At 39.0% G+C, this 18,949-nt stretch overlaps 1 protein-coding gene across 6 annotated transcripts in view; it reads left to right on the top strand.

Annotated features, from left to right (window-relative positions):
- The window catches only part of LOC114648141 (protein phosphatase 1 regulatory subunit 12B), a 143,675-nt gene that overhangs the window by 30,145 nt on the left and 94,581 nt on the right, over window positions 1-18,949 (top strand). For 5 of the 6 annotated variants that reach the window (XR_007934585.1, XM_051925472.1, XM_028796990.2 and 2 more), the window contains exons 2-5: window positions 1,667-1,754; window positions 5,500-5,712; window positions 6,738-6,876; window positions 13,460-13,578. Coding sequence is in view for 4 of the 6 variants with exons in the window: in XM_051925472.1 (XP_051781432.1) it covers window positions 1,667-1,754; window positions 5,500-5,712; window positions 6,738-6,876; window positions 13,460-13,578 (559 nt within the window). In the remaining 2 variants the exon portion in view is untranslated. The remainder of the gene's footprint in view (window positions 1-1,666; window positions 1,755-5,499; window positions 5,713-6,737; window positions 6,877-13,459; window positions 13,579-18,949) is intronic. The other variant, XR_007934586.1, reaches the window with a different exon arrangement.

The following is an 18,949-nucleotide window of genomic DNA, read 5'->3' as shown; positions in this document are numbered from 1 at the left end:
ACCGTCCCAAGACCATGGACCTGTTCAGTGGCAGCACTAATTCTGGCACCGTATTGCACCACCATACTTCCATCAACTCAACTCGATTCAGTTCAATTCCATTTATATTCTGTGTAGAATTGTTCACTGAGTACAGGTACACAACACTTACAGCTATAATAGTTGTGGTGTGTGGCCGGCTAAATATCCCAGCCCTCACCCCCAGGCCGCCAGATGGAGCTCTCCCAACAGCGTGGACGTTCCCCGAATTCCAGCAGGGCCTCATGGACTTTGTAGTTTATATGCACAGCCCTGCTGGATACCTTGGGGACCACCAGGAGTCGCTGTGGGGAGACTGCCGGACTCTTGCATGCCCTATAACCCGGGAGTGCATGTCAGTCACGTGACTCGAGGAAGTGACGCGCTCCCGGGATGAAGAGGAGGACTGTTTGCCCTGACCCGGAAGGAAATGGACTTGTGGGTTTGGTTTGGAACCACTTCCAGGTCAAGGGGTATAAAGGACTCATGGGTACGCCCAGACATTGAGCTGAGCTGGGAGGAAGGGTGGCAAAGTGTCTGGGAGTGTGGAGGATTATTGTTATTGTTATTATTATTGTTATTATTGAGTATTGTGGAGAGGAGGGTGCTTGGTGCACTGTATTGTCCTAATAAATATAATTATTGGACTTTTACCTGGTGTCTGGAGTCGAGTCCAAGGGTTCAAGGGGTCACGGAGACCTCTAATCTATCACATAGTGTAAACTAAATTTTTAAACCATGCACAATCTATGTACATAAACACAAAAATGATGTTAAACACATAGCAAAACCAAAGAGATGTCAATGTTTAAAATAAAAAGGGAATAACAATATGAAGTCCCATATAAATTTTAACTGAGATGAAGCGAGATGTTTTATATCCAGAATTGTGCCACGCCTGTGGTGAAATGAATACCTAAGACAGTAAAAGAAATATTATTCACCTCAGTACAATGCAGTACAACACCCTGGCACTGGATCAAGCCTCACTGATTGCTCCTTATTGCTTAGCTTACTTAGTCTCATGAAAATTACTCAGTGTTATTTTTGCACATAACACCTTTTTGATGAGGGTCTTACATACTGAATACATTTTTTCACCTTAGTGAAGCTTTTTTTGTCACTTTGTGAGCCACCTGTCACTTTGTGAAACTGCTCTTTTATTTTTTTCAAATTCAGCTGAAGACCTCACTGCACAAGTAATACTGGAATATTCAGGACATATTTTTCTTTTTTCTATATTTGTTTTCACAACTTCTTAGCCCTCAAATAAAGTTGCCAGTTTGTTAAATAGCCTTCTTTGCCATTTGTGAAAGTGTGGATTTGCAGTTTTCACTGTCTGTAAATGCATTATATCACAACTTACAGGAAAAGCACATTTGCATAGGTGCAGTACAGAAGGTGTAAGTGGCATGACTCACCGATACTGTTGTAATTTTAGAACAACACTTGCCAACTTATAATGCCACAGGGGCCTCTTGTTTGTGGAGATGGAAGCATAATTATTCATTTTTGAGTGCACATTGTGTAATATTATATACTCTATATGAAGTAGGCTGAATAGAAGAGCTAACTTCTGTGGTTGATTTTTGGTGGAGAAAAGTCACATTTTATTGGCTGACAAATTATACCAGTAAACATGTTGCAGGTTTTTGACCCCAGTGCGTGATGAAGAGGCTGAATCTCAGAGGAAGGCACGCTCAAGACAGGCTCGACAAACTCGGCGGTCAACACAGGTGAGGTCATTGCAAATCTAAAATTCAGACAGCTTTCCAGATTTACAATTTATTAATTAAACTAAGTTGCCTCTGATTTGTGATAAGTGAAGGAGAGAGATGCGATAAGTGTTCCTCAAGATGCTCATCTCCTACTTATAACAATAACCCACATTGATGTATCAAGTTTAAATATTAGAATAAGAGTAATGTATACTGTATTCAGAGTCTGCAACCAGCAGGTCAGTATCAGGTTTGAAGGTAAATATGGGCACAGAGTTACAGAAAATCAAGATTCTAAAATACCTCAGGGTTTTTCACTAATATACTGAGCTATTTTAAGAAACCTCACTTGTCCAGAAAATACAACCTTTGTGAGTGAGGTATGTAAGCACCCTGATATATAAAGCTTTTTATTCCCAGGAGGATAATTTCACTCTATATTATAAACATCATATAAACCATTCATTGTCTACACTGATTAATCAGGGTCAGAGGTGTTAGAGCCACTCATAAAAACACTGGGCACAATTTAGGTTAAACCATTACATAGTGCACTAGCCAGGCAGAAGAGCTTACAGTGTATACTGTAGTTTACCATGCCATACAACTGATAGTATGGTGCAGAGGGTGCAGCCATTCACACAACCATTTACACTAATATGGAGCAAACTTAGAATTGCCAGTTAACCTAACCTACATGTCTTTAGAATATTAGGAGGGAAACCAGATTACCCAGAGTAAAAGATCATGCTAACATGGAGGGAACATGCAAACTTTATACAGACAATGGGGCTCAGTATCTGAACCATAATCTCCACTGTTACTATAAAAAATAACATTCTAAAGCCCCTTAATCCAGTTCAGGGTTGCAGAAGCCTGGAGCTTACTCCAGTGGAACTTGGTGAAAGGTGAAAAACAACCCTGGGCAGGGCACCAGTTTATTGTAGAGCCCAATCATTCACTAAGCCACATACATTTATGTGAGTGAAGACAGAGTTTCCAATTATTTGGACCCGCACATCTTTTAAGATGTAAGAAGAAAACCAGAGAGAGAAAAAAACCATACATGGTAGTCATTTTCTAACCATCTTAGTCCTGAACAGGGTTGCAGGGATCTGCTGCAGCCTATCTCAGCTAGCACAGGGGGCAAGGCAGGAACATATAGGGCAAATTTCAGCACGCCAATTCAACCAACCTGCATGTCTTTAGACTGTGGGAGGAAACTGGAGCACCTTGAGGAAAGCCACAAAGACACTAGGAGCACCTACAAACTCCATGTATGGAGAACCCGGGACGTGAACCCTTGTCAACTTATTGTAAGTTGCCACACACATAGTGGTGCCCGTTTAAATTCTACACAGACTACTGAATCCAGAATTTAAAACAAGGGCACTGGAGCTATTATATTATATTATATTATATTATATTATATTATATTATATTATATTATATTATATTATATTATATTATATTATATTATATTATCACAACCCGCTATATCCTAACTACCGGGTCAAGGGGGTCTGCTGGAGCCAATCCCAGTATTATATTATATTATATTATATTATATTATATTATATTATATTATATTATATTATATTATATTATATTATATGGCGGCACGGTGGCACAGTGGGTAGCGCTGCTGCCTCGCAGTTGGGTGATCTGGGGACCTGGGTTCACTTCCCGGGTCCTCCCTGCGTGGAGTTTGCATGTTCTCCCCGTGTCTGCGTGGGTTTCCTCCGGGCACTCCGGTTTCCTCCCACAGTCCAAAGACATGCAGGTTAGGTGGATTGGTGATTCTAAATTGGCCTTAGTGTGTGCTTGGTGTGTGGGTGTGTTTGTGTGTGTCCTGCGGTGGGTTGGCACCCTGCCCAGGCTTGTTTCCTGCCTTGTGCCCTGTGTTGGCTGGGATTGGCTCCAGCAGACCCCCATGACCCTGTGTTCGGATTCAGCGGGTTGGAAAATGGATGGATGGATGGATTATATTATATTACATTATATTATATTATATTATATTATATTATATTATATTATATTATATTATATTATATTATATTATATTATCCATCCATCCATTATCACAACCCCTATATCCTAACTACAGTGTCACGGGGGTCTGCTGGAGCCAATCCCAGCCAACACAGGGTGCAAGGTAGGAAACAAACCCTGGGCAGGGCGCCAGCCCACCGCAGGGTGCACACACATACACACCAAGCACACACTAGGGACAATTTAGGACTGCCAATGCACCTAACCTGCATGTCTTTGGACTGTGGGAGGAAACCGGAGCACCCGGAGGAAACCCATGCAGACATGGGGAGAACATGCAAACTCCACGCAGGGAGGACCTGGGAAGCAAACCCAGGTTTCCTTATTGCAAGGCAGTAGCGCTACCCACTGCGCCATCGTGCTGCCTATATTATATTATATTATATTATATTATATTATATTATATTATATTATATTATATTATATTATATTATATTATATTATATTATTATAGGCTTACAGCTCCAGAAAACTGGGTTTAAATCCCACATGTCATATCTGTATTAGAATTCTTAACACCCTCAAGATTTGATAGATTAGGTTAACTGGTCATTCTAAATCAGTACTGTGTACACATGTGTGTGTGTGTGTGTGTGTGTGTATGCGTCCTGCAGTGGACTAACAGTCTTCCCATGATTCCTAGGTAGTCTTTGCCCTTCTTTATAAGTGGGAAAAAAAGGAATTAAGGTGTTTTAGTATTACTATATTGATATTGTATAAGAAATTTCTGAGGAGGCATTAAGAATATTTACAAGCAAAAAATGATTGGTTTTGCTGAAATTAAGATGAAATTTGAAGTTAGCTGCATTTCTGACATTATGAAATAATCCATTCTCCCTTGCATTGAACTATTTTCTTGCCCTGATCTTTACAGCAGAGGGTCTCAGAGAGCTTACACTAATCCCAGGAACAAAGAGACCAAAGCAATTTATGAACAGATCTCAGATATCCTTCCTGCTGAGATTTTTTTCAACAAACCTTATTACCTGTTTTTGGCATAGGTGTGTCGTCACTCCTAACTGTGAACGTTTTGCATCTCAGAAGGGACTGACACATCCAAACAAATCTGAGGAGCCATCAAGAAGCAAAGAGTTTTCTGATTAGGTGCTTTTACAGAACCCTAGCTTGCTCCACTTACCCGAATACAATCTTCCAGCATCCATTATCACTATACCAAGGAGCTGGTTGATATCATACCGTACAATGTACAGCTTACACCATATGCTGTAACTTATAATGCCGTACAATTGACAGACAACATACAACTTTGCTGCACCCTTGACAGTCTTGATTTATTCATTTTGTACTTCTGTTTGAAGTTGATATGTGTCCATAGCTGACCACTTATACAGTAGATTTAAACCTTTTCCATGTTTGGAATCTGCTCCTTGACCCAAAAAGGAAACAGAAGCTATGCAAAATGAATGAATGGGTAGTTCCAGTGATGAATGGTTTTAATGAATTTGCATGTTTAAATTATTAATCATCCTCTTTAGAAATTGACATAAAAGCCACATTTGCTAAACTGTGAGTTACCTTGAGATGCTGCTAAAGGTCAGTTTGTCTGGCCTTAAGTCAGAGCCTCACAGGTACAGTACTGCAGACAATTTTTTGTCTACGGCTTTTTATTGTTCATAAGGTTTATATGTACACATATCATACTATATACCTTACTTGAACTATGTACTAATGTCAGTAATCCTCATTGCAGGGTGTCACACTGGCAGATCTCAAGGAGGCTGAAAAGATGTTTGGCCAATCGCAGCCAGAGAAGAACACAACTGAGACTGAAAGATGGGAGGGGGGCAAGACAGCAGGGAGGACAGAAGAAGGAGATAGGCCAGAGGCAAAGTCATTGCTGGGTCTGCCAAGAAATCCAGAGGAGAACAGACCCTGGCGAACACGAAGTCACAGTCAGGAGGATGTAAGTGAACGTTGTTGTGTCACCAATTTGTTTCTGATCTAAGCAAATAAAAACAAACATTATTTTAAATAGAACCTTTATATAATGAACACCATATTAAGGACAGATATATAGTAGAATTGTTCACATGTACGTTGTATTTTTATAGGGAGGTTAAATAACTTGATCCTTGACACACTGCGGGTTCGCTACAGGAATTAATACAGCAATATTATTATTCTGCCAAGCTACCCTTTTTGCTCTTAATTCCTTAACCACTCAAAGAAAATGTAAAGATAAACCTTCAGCCAGGGCTTATCCTGTCCCCTCCTCTCACTCTTTCAAGGAGTATGACTGTTGTCACAGGTCAGTAATGCTTGATCAGTCAGCCGTACTAGTGCCTTGTAGTTTTGAAGTTTTTATCAAGATATGTCATATGTATTTGTTTTACATTTTGTATCATGATATTATATTTCATTAATGATGGTTGGTACATAGAAACAACCATTATTATTAATATTAATAATAGTGTTAATATTAAAATTATAAATTATTAATAATATCAGTATTATTCCTTTATCATACATTACAATTGCGACCATATGTTTTTTATGACTTAAAGCACAGGTAGGATCTCACAATGACTTGGTGGTGTGAATTACATCAGCAAACCTGGCTGTCAAAAGTCCCATGTGCACATTACTGTCACAGAGCAATTCTTACTTGTGTGTGCTACTCAACATGCAACACGTTGCCATTCTTCTACACAAAAGTGCTTGAACCGACCCAGTGAAGAACTAAGATTACTGGAACTTTTGCAATAGTAAAGTTTTTGCTTTGATCTTCTGATTTTTGTAACAACTTAGGAGAGTTTCACTACAAGGAAAGTAGTAAGCCGCTCATTCCTCTGCCACTGGATGAATCATTAAAATATAAACACTTGTGAGGAGGTTTAAAAATGAGCATAAAACAATATTTGTAAAACTGTATTTTCCATAGCATTCAAGCAGCAGATCTTCATGGTTCTGTTTAATCTCTTCCACCAGTTGTGTTATCCACGACAGAGGTTTGGATCCCAAGCTGAGAACCCATCCCCTACTTCTGCCAACTGTTTCCTGTTTCCCAATTCATCGCTGACCAGCCGGCTACCTACCAGGATAACAAGCAAAGACAGCAACAGAAACGGTGCTTCCTTTATTCTTATTGGTGAACTGCATTTAGAAAAAGTTTGGCAGAATTTTAAATGTGAGCCATAAGAAGAGAAGAGAAGGTTAGCGCTACAATAGAGGATTAGGTGCTTGATTTCAAGTTCCAGGAAAGCACACGTCATAGAGCTGAATAATGACACGTGACAAACTGCGTTTGGAGCTTACTGCATCTCCAACAGCCCTTTAACATTCCATAATGCAATCAGATTCCCTTTTAGTCCCTTTTCTCGGTAAAGCACAGGCCAAAGAGTTTCAACTTTACAGCTCTCCTCTGCTCCATTCAGGCTGTGTAGCTGTGATATTAAATTTCAAAGGGGCAGGTGTGCCCGATTAGTTTCCCGTGTGCTGCCATCTCTGCTCGTTTTGTGTCAAACACAAACCTTTACATTTCTGTAACCTCTGAATCAGACATAACAGCACTGATTAGTATCCAGTTTCTGTGAAAAACCTTACCTCGTACAAAGATCTGTACTCAAATGGTTTGCAAAAAAACAAAAATACTTGCATGGACCTTAGTGTATTGTGAATTGTATTATTTAGAATGTGCAATACTATTCATTAAAGAGCTTCTAATTAATACTCTGTTACTGTTTAGACTTGAGTGCTTAATAAACAGACCGGCTGTATGTCCATTTGTTGAACTCTCTTAAGCCGCTTTGAACAATTATTACTAAGAATTTGAACCTTTTTTCATTAATACACTTAAATTGTATTCAGTTCACCTTATACACTGCCTAAAAAAGGTATTCATCCCCTTGGAAGTTTTCACTTTTAATTGTTAAGGTAAAAATAGAATTACTTTTTTGAAACTGAACGACAGAAAAAGACTCATTTAATGTCAAGGCTGAAAACAGATCTCTGCAAATTGATCTAAATTAATTAGAAATGTAAAGCACAAAATAATCACCACCTTTAATATGGCACACCTAAATCATCTCTTTTTCATCCATTTAGTTTTAGAAGTCACTTAATTAGTTAAATGGAGATCACCTTTCTGTAGTCAAGGGGTTTCTATGATTTTACTTTAAATGCACCTTATCTAAAAGATCCAACTTGTGGTGAGTCAGTATCATGGTCTAATCTTCACAAGGAAGGAAGGAAGGAAGGAAGGAAGGGAGGGAGAGAAAGAAAGAAAGAAAGAAAGAAAGAAAGAAAGAAAGAAAGAAAGAAAGAAAGAAAGAAAGAAAATGACACATCAACAACTACATACTCCAAGTAACTCTGCGAAAGGTGACTGTAAAGCACAAGAGTGAAAAATACATCTATTACTCATTTAATATTATGTAACAAAACATTAACAAGCACTTCTTTGGGTCTTCATAACACTTACAAAGCATCAGTAAAGTGTTTATTCATCTCGGCAATGTGACCTACTAACAAAACTTAAACTTTCTGAGTGTACTAAGGTGGCTTAACTGAGACACGTTTCTCTTGATATTACATATTTAGTATAATCTTGATATTACTTATTTAGTATAAGACCTGTGAATTCTTCATATTAACAAGTCATTTTGCCATCATGTCAATATGCCACACTGTACTGTGATGAATAACATGTCTACTGAGGTTTTATAAGTGCTATGAACACCAAAAGAAGCCTTTGTTAAAGGCTTGTTATTTTAAACGAGTAATAGATGCATTTTTGCAGTACCTAGATTAAAATGTTACCAGCACAAGTTAGGGGGTTGCTTTGATCTTTTGATTTTTGTAACAACTTAGGAGAGTTTTATTATGAAGAAAGTAGTAAGCAGCTCAAACCAATAAGCTCAATGATCTAAAGCTTTGGAGATCCCTTGGAGCCTAGGTACATAAGTCATTAAGAAATGGAGAGACATCTATCTTCCAATCTCCGATGCTTGTTTAATGTTATATATTCACCAGCAAAATCAAACACCCCAGAGATATTACTATCATTAGACGCAGAAAAAGCATTTGATATGATTGAATGGAACTACCTTTTCACTGCATTGGAGAAATTTGGGTTTGGCCCGAATATTTGTGCATGGATCAAACTACTGTATACCAATCCAGAAGCCTCAGTTTGTATTAATAACATTTGCTCAGACTACTTTAAGCTAGAACGTGGTACCAGAGAAGGATGTCCCTTGTCGCCACTGCTGTTTGCAATTGCCATTGAACCACTGGCGGTTCACTGCCCAAATTCTTATCAGATAAAGGGGATTGTCAGAGAAGGACTGGAACAGAAAATTTCTCTACATGCAGATGATATGGTTTTATATATATCAGACCCAGAAAACACTGTCCCTGCAGTTTTAACAGCACTAACAGAATTTCAAAAGATATCTGGTCTTAAAATTAATCTGAATAAAAGTATACTCTTTCCAGTGAATTCACAAGCATATAATATTAGATTGGACACCCTACCTTTTACCATAGCAGATCAGTTTAAATACCTGGGGGTAAATATCAGAAGTAAACATAAAGCTGTTTATCAACAAAATTTTGCCATCTGTATGGAAAAAATTAAGCAAGACTTGCATAGATGGTCAACCCTTCATCTCACTCTAGCTGGAAGAATTAACGTTGTTAAGATGAATATCCTTCCTAAACTTCTTTCTTTATTTCAAAACATTCCAATATATATCAATAAATCGTTTTTTAAACAGTTAGATTCAACAATAACCTTATTCATTTGGAGCTCAAAACACCCACGTATCCGAAGAGTGACCCCACAAAGACCTCAGGCAGAAGGTGGCATGGCTTTACCTAATTTTCAGTTTTATTACTGGGCAGCAAACATACAAGCCATAAAAACCTGGACACAAATAAATGAACATACACAGGCTTGGTCCACAATAGAAGTAAAATCCTGTAGTACAGTAATCCCTCCCTATATCGCGCTTCGCCTTTCGTGGCTTCACTCCATCGCGGATTTTATATGTAAGCATATTTAAATATATATCGCAGATTTTTTGCTGGTTCGCGGATTTCTGCGGACAATGGGTCTTTTAATTTCTGGTACATGCTTCCTCAGTTGGTTTGCCCAGTTGATTTCATACAAGGGACGCTATTGGCAGATGGCTGAGAAGCTACCCGGCTTACTTTTCTGTCTCTCTTGCGCTGATTTTCTCTGATCCTGACGTAGGGGGATTGAGCAGGGGGGCTGTTCGCACACCTAGACGATAAGGACGCTCGTCTAAAAATGCTGAAAGATTATCTTCACGTTGCTATCTTTTGTGCAGCTGCTTCCTGAAACGACATGCTGCACGGTGCTTCGCATACTTAAAAGCTCGAAGGGCACGTATTGATTTTTGATTGAAAAACAAACTCTGTCTCTCTCTATCTCTCCCTGCTCCTGACGGAGGGGGTGTGAGCTGCTGCCTTCAACAGCTTTGTGCCGCGGTGCTTCGCATACTTAAAAGCAAACAGCCCTATTGATTTGTTTGCTTTCCTCTGTCTTTCTGACAGACTCTGCTCCTGACGCGCACTCCTTTGAAGAGGAAAATATGTTTGCATTCTTTTAATTGTGAGACGGAACTGTCATCTCTGTCTTGTCATGGAGCACAGTTTAAACTTTTGAAAAAGAGACAAATGTTTGTTTGCAGTGTTTGAATAACGTTCCTGTCCCTCTACAACCTCCTGTGTTTCTGCGCAAATCTGTGACCCAAGCATGACAATATAAAAATAACCATATAAACATATGGTTTCTACTTCGCGGATTTTCTTATTTCGCGGGTGGCTCTGGAACGCAACCCCCGTGATGGAGGAGGGATTACTGTACTTCTTTATACTCCCTGCTCTGCTCTCCAATAAATGCAAGTTATCGCAAATATACTAATAACCCAATTGTGCTTCACTCACTCAGAATATGGAACCAACTTAGAAAGCATTTTAAGATGGAAAATCTTTTATCTGTGGCACCTCTGCAAGAGAACCACCTCTTTCAACCCTCACAAACATATCCAGTTTTTAATACCTGGAAAAGTTTTGGGATTAAAATGCTCAGAGATCTTTATATAGACAACATATTTGCATCTTTTGAACAATTACGTTCAAAATTCAACCTCCCAGCTACACATTTCTTTCACTATCTTCAAATTAGAAATTTTGTTAAACAAAAATTGCCCGATTTCCCCCACCTCGCACCCTCCACAATGCTGGAAAAAATACTGCTCAATTTCGAGGAATTAAACACCATTTCCGCATTATATAAAATCCTATTAGAGTCCCTTACTTTCAAAGATCCAAGAGGACATTGGGAAGAAGATCTCTTAATCAATATATCAGAAAAGGAGTGGAAGGTATCAAAGCAGAGAATTCACTCGAGCTCCATATGCGCAAAGCATAGAATTATTCAACTAAAAATTATATATCGAGCCCATCTGTCTCGCTTAGAACTGTCCAAAATGTTTCCAGGGCAAGATCCAACCTGCGAACGCTGCAACCAAGCTCCTGCCTCACTGGGTCACATTTTCTGGGCCTGCACCAAACTAACATCATTTTGGACAAAAATTTTTAAGTGCCTTTCAGACAGCCATGGTATTACAATTCCTCCTAACCCATTAACAGCTGTGTTCGGTGTTCTTCCAGACGGACTTGAAGTGGAGAAGGACAAGCAAACGGTGATTGCATTCACTACACTTTTGGCACGCAGACTTATTCTGTTAAATTGGAAGAATCCTAACTCTCCTCTGATAAGTCAGTGGGAAACCGATGTTTTATATTATATGAAATTGGAAAAAATCAAATTCTCAGTTAGGGGATCTGTACAGAATTTTTTCAAAACCTGGCAGGATCTAATCAATATTATTTTAGAATAAGAGAAATAACTATTACCGCATTTAATTCCCTTCTCCGTCTCTTATTTACCTATATATTTATTTCTCCCTTTCTTTTATTTATTGTTGCCTTATTAAAAAGCCCTAAGCAATTCTCCTTTGGCTTAGCGCTCCTTCTCAGGGGTGGGGTTTGATTTGTCTTCAACTTTGTTTGGTTATAAATTGATCTACTGTATTTGTATGGAATGATTACAATACAAATTAATAAATAAAAAAAAAAAAAAAAAAGAAATGGAAAGAGTATGCCATCCATCCATCCATTATCCAACCCGCTGAATCCGAACACAGGGTCACGGGGGTCTGCTGGAGCCAATCCCAGCCAACACAGGGCACAAGGCAGGAACCAATCCCGGGCAGGGTGCCAACCCACCGCAGGGGAAAGAGTATGGTGCAGGTGTAAATCTGCCTAGAGCAGGCTGTGCACAAAAATATGAATGATCACGTAAGAGAATGACTGGAGAGGAAAGCCACAAAGAGACCTATGAAAACTTCAAAGGAGTTACAAGTTACAAGTTACAATAGGGGCTTTACTAATAGCAGCTTTATGGTAGAGTGGTAAAGAGAAAAAAGTAGACATGACATCTCATCTAGAGTCTGTCAGAATGAAATGGGAGACTCTGAATTCAGTTGGTTGAAAATTCTAAGGTAAAATTGACCTTCTGGCCATCAGAGTAAATGCCATGTTTGATGTTAGCCAAACACTGCACATTATCCAAAATACACAATCCCCACCGTGAAGCATGATGGTGGCAGCATCACGCTGTGTGGATGCTTCTCTGCAGCAAGCCTCGGAAGGTTTGTGAGAGTAGAGGGTCAACCCTCTATGAGAAAGTATGAGAAAGAGAAAATCCTGGAGGAAAACCTGAGCTTTGCAAGAAATCTGTGCCTAGGGAGAACGTTTGTTTTCCAGCAAGACAGCAACCCCAAGCACAAAGCCAGCGCTACACTGGGATGCCTAACAATATTAATGTACTGAAGTAAAAGAGTCAGAGTGTAGCTATCAATCCAATTAAAAACTTGGGGCTGGACTTGAAAAAAGCTGCTCACTCACAATCCCCATGCAACCTGACAGAGCTGGAGTGGTTTTGCAAAGAGGAATGGAGAATAACTGAAGTGCCCAGATGTGCAAAGCTGAGACCTGTACACATAGAATCAAGGCTGTCATGGCTGGCAAAATTGCAACTACTAAATACTGCCTTTAAGAGGTGAATACTTAAGTGGTCAATTATTTTATGCTTTATGTTTATAATTATTTAAGATCTCTTTACAGAGGTCTGTTTTCACTATGACATTATAGAGTCTTTTTCTGTTTACATCAGTGCCAAAAAAGGCAAATTAAATTCACTGTGATGTAAAGTTGTAGAACGATACAATGTGAAAAACTTTTAAGCGGGTGAATACTTTTTATAGACACTGTAACAGAAATGATACTTTTACAACATTTACAACCTTAAATAATTCTTGATTCACTGCCATACCCAGTTAACCCAAACTCTGGGTCATTGGGCACCAGACTCTATTCCTAGAATGCTAGATGGGCATCACTCCACTGCTAAAGCCCACTTACACAAACATCCACAAGGGGCCAGGTTAGAAATATCATATAACCTAACACACAACTCAAAAAATATTATTTTGGTAACTAGGAAGACGCCAATGACAAAAAAATAAAACTTGGCATGAATGATTTTATTTTACAATAATTACATTAAAAATATATTGCTTAAACAAAGTTTATTGATTTCTCTTTTACTTTCTTAGGTCAAATCTCTGAACGGAAAAATGATGGAGAGATTGGTAAGGAGCACTCAGATTTTCTGCAGTCTTTACGAGAAAGACGACAAGCTAGAGAGCAAAGCCTCACATCTCGGAGCCGAGAGGTAAAAATCCAGCTATGAGTGTAAAATGATATACTAGTGCATAGAAATAACTGGAGATAGAATCAAGGTTCAAGGAAATTCACGACTGGTACTATATAGCTTTGCTGACACCATTTATAAGTTACTTTAGTGGAAACCTCTCACTTTATTTCATTTTGTTTTATTTTAATTTATTTTTAATTTAAAAGCTGTACTTTGAGCACAAAAGCAAACTGTCATTAGGCAAGTGGAGCACAAGGAAGTGAAATTCTATAATTAATGCAATTGATACTTCATTTTTTTATTTTCATTTCTCTGCCAAGAAGGTTTAATGGAAGGCTTAGTTGACTTTTGGGCTGGAAAGTCTGTTACATCAGATGTGCTTTTTTTAGTTGTTGAGTACATTTTAGATTCTATATTAAAACATTTTCATTATTTAAGTGATTCATTCATTCACAACCCTTTTTAGCTTTGCTTTAATTAGATTTTAGAATTAATTACTGCATAAATTTTGTTATGTCAATTAAAAAATCAGTTGAAATGTGTCACTTGTCAGTAAAGTACGCCTACGGTATACTTTTATGTGTTTCCTTCTCCTGCAAGTAACTCCTTGCCAAGTGATTCTAATTTACTGTATATGCTGTACCTACTGTATCTCTGATCTGATTTCTCTGATCTTCCAGCTTGGTTTATCCAGATAGGCAACTGTGAAAATATCTGTATGGAAATACGTACAGTAGAAGTAAGAGTAGATGTTTCAAACTCACCTCCTGGAGGGTGGCATTAAATAGTTTGTGTTTCATTTAGTCTTTTAATTAGTTTAATTATACCATGTCCTATTCTTTAATTTCTACAGTATGTTAATTGTGCTTCTTATTTCTGTATTTCCAAACTTTGAAAGTGGTTTTAAAATAAGGGTAACAAATTCAGTTTTTCAAAGATTAAAATGGATTCAGAAGCCAAAAGATTGTAAATCTTATGTTGAAAAAAGACACCAAATGAGCATTTGGTACTGAACAGACTTATTAGGGGAGCCAACACTCGGCATTGAAGTGGAATTCCAATTTAATTGTAGAAATATCCATAAATAAATTAACATAATAGGAAAACAAAACAGCATAACAACAAAACAAAAGGAAAAAAATAAAAACTATTAAGAACGGTTACCTTGAGCTCCTTCAGAATCTTGTTTGACCATGTTTTGCAGTCACCACTATTTGAGACCTCTGGGATATGGAGCCAATGAGCCTGTGAATCTGCATGTGTCAGATGTTACCCCATTCTTGCTGGCCATTGGCAGGCAGAATGTCACACCACATGATATAAGACATTGCAAAGGTGCTCTTTTGGGTTAAGGTCAGGGACAAAGAAAAGTCAAACAGCACCAACAAACTAGGATTTATTTCTCAGACACCGGTGACCACAGCAGCTATGTGTGCCTGACATTGTCTTGCAGTGGAGTCAGTTTGTGTAGATGAGTGAGGAGATGTGATTGCTTCATTCATAACTTTTTATAGCTTTGCTTTAATTAGGTTGTAGAATTAATTACCGCACAAATGTTGTTATGTCAATTAAAAAATCAGTTGAAATGTGTCACTTGACAGATCATCTTGTCCTAAAGCCAGTAGCAAGATGCCTGTCCCTCACTGTTGTGTTACTGGTGCAGGCTTTGTGTCTGCCAGAAATTTTCGCAGCATTATGGGTGAATATCTGAAATTATCTCTCGAGTGTGACACATTGTTCTGGTTACTTGAGAACAGCCAGATCTTGAACTGGCATCTGTTTTGCTAGTCTTCATGCCTTCAGTGGAGTGAATTAATCCATAATGTTTGGCAACACTGGCACATACTGTAACATGCCTCCCTGAAGTATGGTAGTAGCCCTCTCTCTTAATTCTGGTGTCATTCAAAGCTTTATGGAATGCACATAAAAGTAAGGAAGTGTGGCCTTTCACTTGGTGTGACAGAAACTTTGAATTAATGCCTTCTTACATCTGATCTGATTAGGACCTTGTTAGGTAAAAGTGCACCTAATGAGCTTTTGTATGTCTGGCAAGTTGCAATGTGTCAGGGCACAAGCTGTATTCCTGGTTAGAAGTTATACAAACTGACAATTGTTTTGTGAAAGAACCTAGGCTATAAAATGTTTTTGCATGATATATGGGTGAAAGAACAACATGTTTGAAAGTACGGCAACTGTACATATACAGTAGGTCATTTTGGTGTAATGGATGTTCCAAAAGAAAATTTGCTTATGTAAATCATAAACAGACCAATCAAGCAGGATTTGGAGATGATCATCATGTGATCCTCAGTAAGGGGTTGCTCTTCTCCCCGTAATCATTTGATGGGTGATTGGTCCATTGATGCAACGCTGGCTTGGAGGTCACTGTAGAGCTTAGAGCTACCAAATGACGTTTTGCTTTTGGTTTATTTCCTAATTTGGAAATGACTATGGTCATAATCTAAAGTCATTCTGGTGTAATGGCTAAAGCAATGGGAATGCCTGGGTTCTGCACACACCACAGAACAGATAATAATAATGATGTAGAGATTATGCCATCATACTGGATGGCCCAGCAGAGACTCTACTATAGAATGCTCAGGAGGGTTGGACACCCTCTTGGCCAAGGTCTCCAGGACTCTAACTGTGACTGAATTTCTCTTTTGACTTTGTCTGCTATAACTGACTGTCAGCCAATCAGAGGTCTATTTTCTCCATGCATGCTGTTAACTGGAGTTTTTGGTTTCCTCTCCTCTGTTGTCAACTGGCCATAATTTAACAATTAATTAATGAACAGATATGGCTAGGCTTCATTTATCTGAATCAGCTTGGAACTGTTTGTTTCCTGCATGTTTAAACAAATCTGTGGCTTTATGTGTACCGTTTTTGTAATTAGTCTTTTGTAAAGTTTGTATTTGTATCTACCTTTGAATTTGTCACAGCGCTCTGTGCTTGCACCTAGAAAAGAATGCTATACAAAAATAAACTGATGTACTGACTCATCGTTTGACCTTGAGCAAGTAGTCAAATATCTTTCACTTGTAGAAATATGGTGCAATTGTATTGACTTAGTACAGTAGTCACTGTAGAAATGCATTAAATAAAATTAGTTTTTTATTGTTAACACAAATGTCATGTCCTTTTCAGTATAAGCCTGGAGTCAGTAAATGAAATGTATTCAAACAGCATTTCTGACTGTGGACTAGAGGTGAACAAGTGAGCACCTTGTAGAAAAGGATAAATTCTTTCATTCAGCAGTGAGACTATGGAAGCCAGCATATTTTATATGTTTTGCTTATTTTAACATGTTTATTGGTCTTTTGACCTTCTTGTAAAAATGTATCCATTATTCCATTTCTTAATCCTGCTTAATTCAATTTAGCTGTCAGAGAGAATGCAGTAATCAACAATACAGCAAAGGGCGGAAGTCTATCCTATAGGACACCTAACATACACCGTTGCTCACTCAGAACACGACAGCTGGAGTTCACCAGTTGACCAAATGGCACATGTTAATGTGGGAAAAACATCTGAGTACTTGAAGGAAGAAACTGTGTGGACACATGGAGAATGCATAAACTCTACCACAGAAACTTTCCAGAATGGCACTCAAATTTACTCTCCAAAAGCGGTAGGACAGCAACACTAACCACTCTACCACCATGTCTCCCTTTACCAAATAAAGTAATTTTAATAAATTAATTACATTTTGATTGCACTTTTCTAACCTTGTCAAGGTGATTTACGTGGACAATGGAGAACCACTTGCACCACCATTAATGTGTAGCATCCACCTAGCTAATGCAACACCAACCATTCTCCCCTCAGTACGTTCACCATACATTAGCTATTAGGTGGTGAAAGTGTGAGAGAGATAATAGCCAATAAGGGACAGGGGATGATTAGGGGGCCAGAATGAACAGGTTGTAGTGGACAATTTAGCCTGGTCATCAGGAAACACTCTACTCTTTTCAAAAGATGCCATGGGATCAATTATAATCAGATGGAGTTCAGGACCTCTGTTTTATGTCACATCCAGTTTTGGCAACACAGAGTCCCTGTCACAGCACTTAGGCTTTGGGATCCAAACACAGACCCCCAAGGTTAGCATCCACTAATGGCTTCACTAACACCTCTTCCAGCAGCAATTCAAGCTGTTTCTAGATGGACTCCCATCCAAGCACTGGCAGGGCCAAAACATGCTTAGCCTCAGATGGATTACCTTCTTCTGAAGTGCAAGCGGTATGACTACTAGCTAACGATTATTCTGATATAACTGACCATTTTCCTGCTGCTTTTTTCCGAAGTGGAACATTTTCTAGGAGATGGTCCTGTTAGTGTCAGTCACGCATAATCTACTGCATAGAATACAGTATAAATGTCACCTTCAAAATTTCAAACTGAGTAGATTGGAGACGGGCAGCATGATGGTAGCGCTGCTGCCTCGCTGTAAGGAGACTGAAGCTAAGCATGTTTTGGCCCCACCAGTGCTTGGATGGGAGTCCATCTAGAAACAGCTTGAATTTTCTAGGAGATGGTCCTGTTAGTGTCAGTCACGTATAATCTACTGCATAGAATACAGTATAAATGTCACCTTCAAAATTTCAAACTGAGTAGATTGGAGACGGGCAGCATGATGGTAGCGCTGCTGCCTCGCTGTAAGGAGACTTAGGTTCGCTTCCTGGGTCCTCCCTGCGTGGAGTTTGCATGTTCTCCCCATGTCTGCGTGGGTTTCTTCTGGGTGCTCTGATTTCCTCCCACAGTCCAAAGACATGCAGGTTAGGTGCATTGGCGATCCTAAATTGTCCCTAGTGTGTGCTTGGTGTGTGTGTGTGCCCTGCGGTGGGCTGGTGCCCTGCCCAGGGTTTGTTCCTATCTTGTGCCCTGTGCTGGCTGGCATTGGCTCCAGCAGACCCCTGTGACCCTGTGTTAGGATATACAGTAGCGGGTTGGAAAATGACCGACTAGATTGGAGACCCATGTAAAAGTTTATTTCTAAATGACTGTCAGCCTGCAGGTGAACACAATCTTGAACTCCCTTGTTTTATCATGAGATACAGACATAATGATACTCTGACTTTAAAAACAGGTTTTAAGGGGTCTCGGGAGAACACTGCTCCCTTTATTTGTGCTGTGTCCTCTCGTAAATATCACTTTTGTTAAAAGGAATGTCCAAAGCATTCAATGACATATGATTTCAGCGCCATTATTAATTTTAAAACTATAGAATGATTTGTACTCAAACTTATCACATCTCACTGAACAAACCAAGTCCATCCATCCATCCATTTTCCAACCCGCTGAATCCGAACACAGGGTCACGGGGGTCTGCTGGAGCCAATCCCAGCCAACACAGGGCACAAGGCAGGAAACAATCCTGGGCAGGGTG

Source organism: Erpetoichthys calabaricus, chromosome 3, assembly GCF_900747795.2.
Source record: "Erpetoichthys calabaricus chromosome 3, fErpCal1.3, whole genome shotgun sequence".
Taxonomy (NCBI): domain Eukaryota; kingdom Metazoa; phylum Chordata; class Cladistia; order Polypteriformes; family Polypteridae; genus Erpetoichthys; species Erpetoichthys calabaricus.
This window is presented reverse-complemented; position numbering and strand designations above follow the sequence as displayed.